At 35.9% G+C, this 1,736-nt stretch overlaps 1 protein-coding gene across 1 annotated transcript; it reads right to left on the bottom strand.

Annotated features, from left to right (window-relative positions):
* Window positions 1-3: 3 nt before the first annotated feature.
* On the bottom strand, window positions 4-1,070 carry LOC140969554 (GDP-mannose transporter GONST3-like; the record flags this gene model as incomplete). The annotated part of the gene is made up of 2 exons (XM_073430928.1): window positions 925-1,070; window positions 4-680 (listed from the first exon to the last, which is right to left on the bottom strand). A coding segment is annotated over exon 2 (672 nt), but the record flags the coding sequence as incomplete, so codon positions are not given.
* Window positions 1,071-1,736: the final 666 nt, after the last annotated feature.

Below are 1,736 nucleotides of genomic sequence, written 5' to 3' on the forward strand. Positions count from 1 at the left end.
AAACAACAGCAAGGCTTCAAGATTATTGTACAGCACAAGACCCCATGTGTTTAAACCAATTGTCATAACTACATGTTTAATGTAAACAAAATCTATCGACATGCTCACCAAATAAGCTAATGCCCAGCTATAAGCCATTAAAGTGAACTGATAATCTGTTATGACGTAAAGCACACTGCCACCAAATATTGTCGCAAGGGATAACCACGTCTTCAGCGAAGGCCAAGGCTGGTGCAAGTAGAGGGTTTCACCAATGGCAACAAATATGGGGACGACTGAGCGAAAAACAATGAATGTGTCGACATTAGCATGTAGGAGGAGTTCACTGTTTGTGAAGAGGGACAAATAAAATATAAATGCAGCAGGCAAAAAGCGCCACATTGTAAGAAGATCGAGCTTATCGTGTTCTATTAACTTAAGCCAGCCACAAATCAATACTCCAGCAGCACTGGTTAAGTATTGCAGTGCTGTTAGAGCTCCCGGGTAAGGAAATTTCATGACAGCCCATTTATTTATTATGGATAACAACGAAGCAGATATACAATAACCCGCAGCAATTCCATAAACCGATACTTGCTGCAGCAAGCTGGAATACCAGGTGGATAGCGTTCCGGGAGGAACTGATCGCGCATCCGAAGTGTTTCCATCTTCAGGATTTTCCACATCATTGGACATTTAATCTGAAAATGTAGAGAAAGAAAGCGCTCCTAATTAACTACGAGCTTGAAATTTGTCAACGATTACCCCAAAATTATATATCAGCAGAGTTTGTTAAAAATAATCATAAACTGAGTTCTGATGCAATTCAATCCGATATTTCTTTCCAATTCAGTTCATTTCCATTCAATCTGATCAAGTTTTATCCATTACAGACAATAGATATAACAAAACAGCGAGACTTCACAATTCAAGAAGAAAATGTACCTTCAAAAAAATAGAACAGAATGTCGTGTCACGCACAGCCGCACGTCGATGCCTCTGTCACCGGAAAGTGTAGATTCGGACTTGGCTATTCCAGTCAGGTGGTGCGCCAAGGTTTTTGGGTCATCTGCTGGATCTGGTGGTTTATTTACAATTTACCGTCTCAACTATACCTATATTTCCATTACCCCCCTTGCACCCTTAATTTCTCAATTTGATCCTCTAGTTAAGTTATATATTGCTTTACCCAAAACAGCAAAAGCGCACACCCGTGTTAATTTGCTGTCTCACACTGCTGTCTCACACTATTAAGTATCAATTTAAATATTTTCGTTACGTTATATTTTTTAGTCTCGTAGTTGGAATTTGAAATCCATAATTTAAAAAACTACACATTTGAGTTTTACATTTAATTTAATAATAATTTTGAGTTTAATATACGTTCTTGACATGTACAAATCTTTTCTATGAGTTTATAAAAATATTTTATATTAAATATATTCAATCAATCAAGTTATTTTTTTACAAAATATTTTTATTACCTACACTACATGACAAGGAGAAGAGTGTGAGATACCAACTGAGCTAAATACCGGTCTCGTCATAAGTATAACTGAATAATGTAATCTGATTTTTTAAGAGGATTAATGAGTTGGTGAAGTAGTTGAATGTTTGATCATGATTATGATTATCTCTACTTATACTTTCTCAGATGAGCACTTGACTTACTTCAATTTACTTGGTTAAAATGATTTATTTAAAATTGTATAATGCCCTGTTTAACTTGTAGGAGGTGATGATGACTAATGCACAAT

This window comes from Primulina huaijiensis, unplaced genomic scaffold (assembly GCF_012295235.1).
Source record: "Primulina huaijiensis isolate GDHJ02 unplaced genomic scaffold, ASM1229523v2 scaffold42259, whole genome shotgun sequence".
Taxonomy (NCBI): domain Eukaryota; kingdom Viridiplantae; phylum Streptophyta; class Magnoliopsida; order Lamiales; family Gesneriaceae; genus Primulina; species Primulina huaijiensis.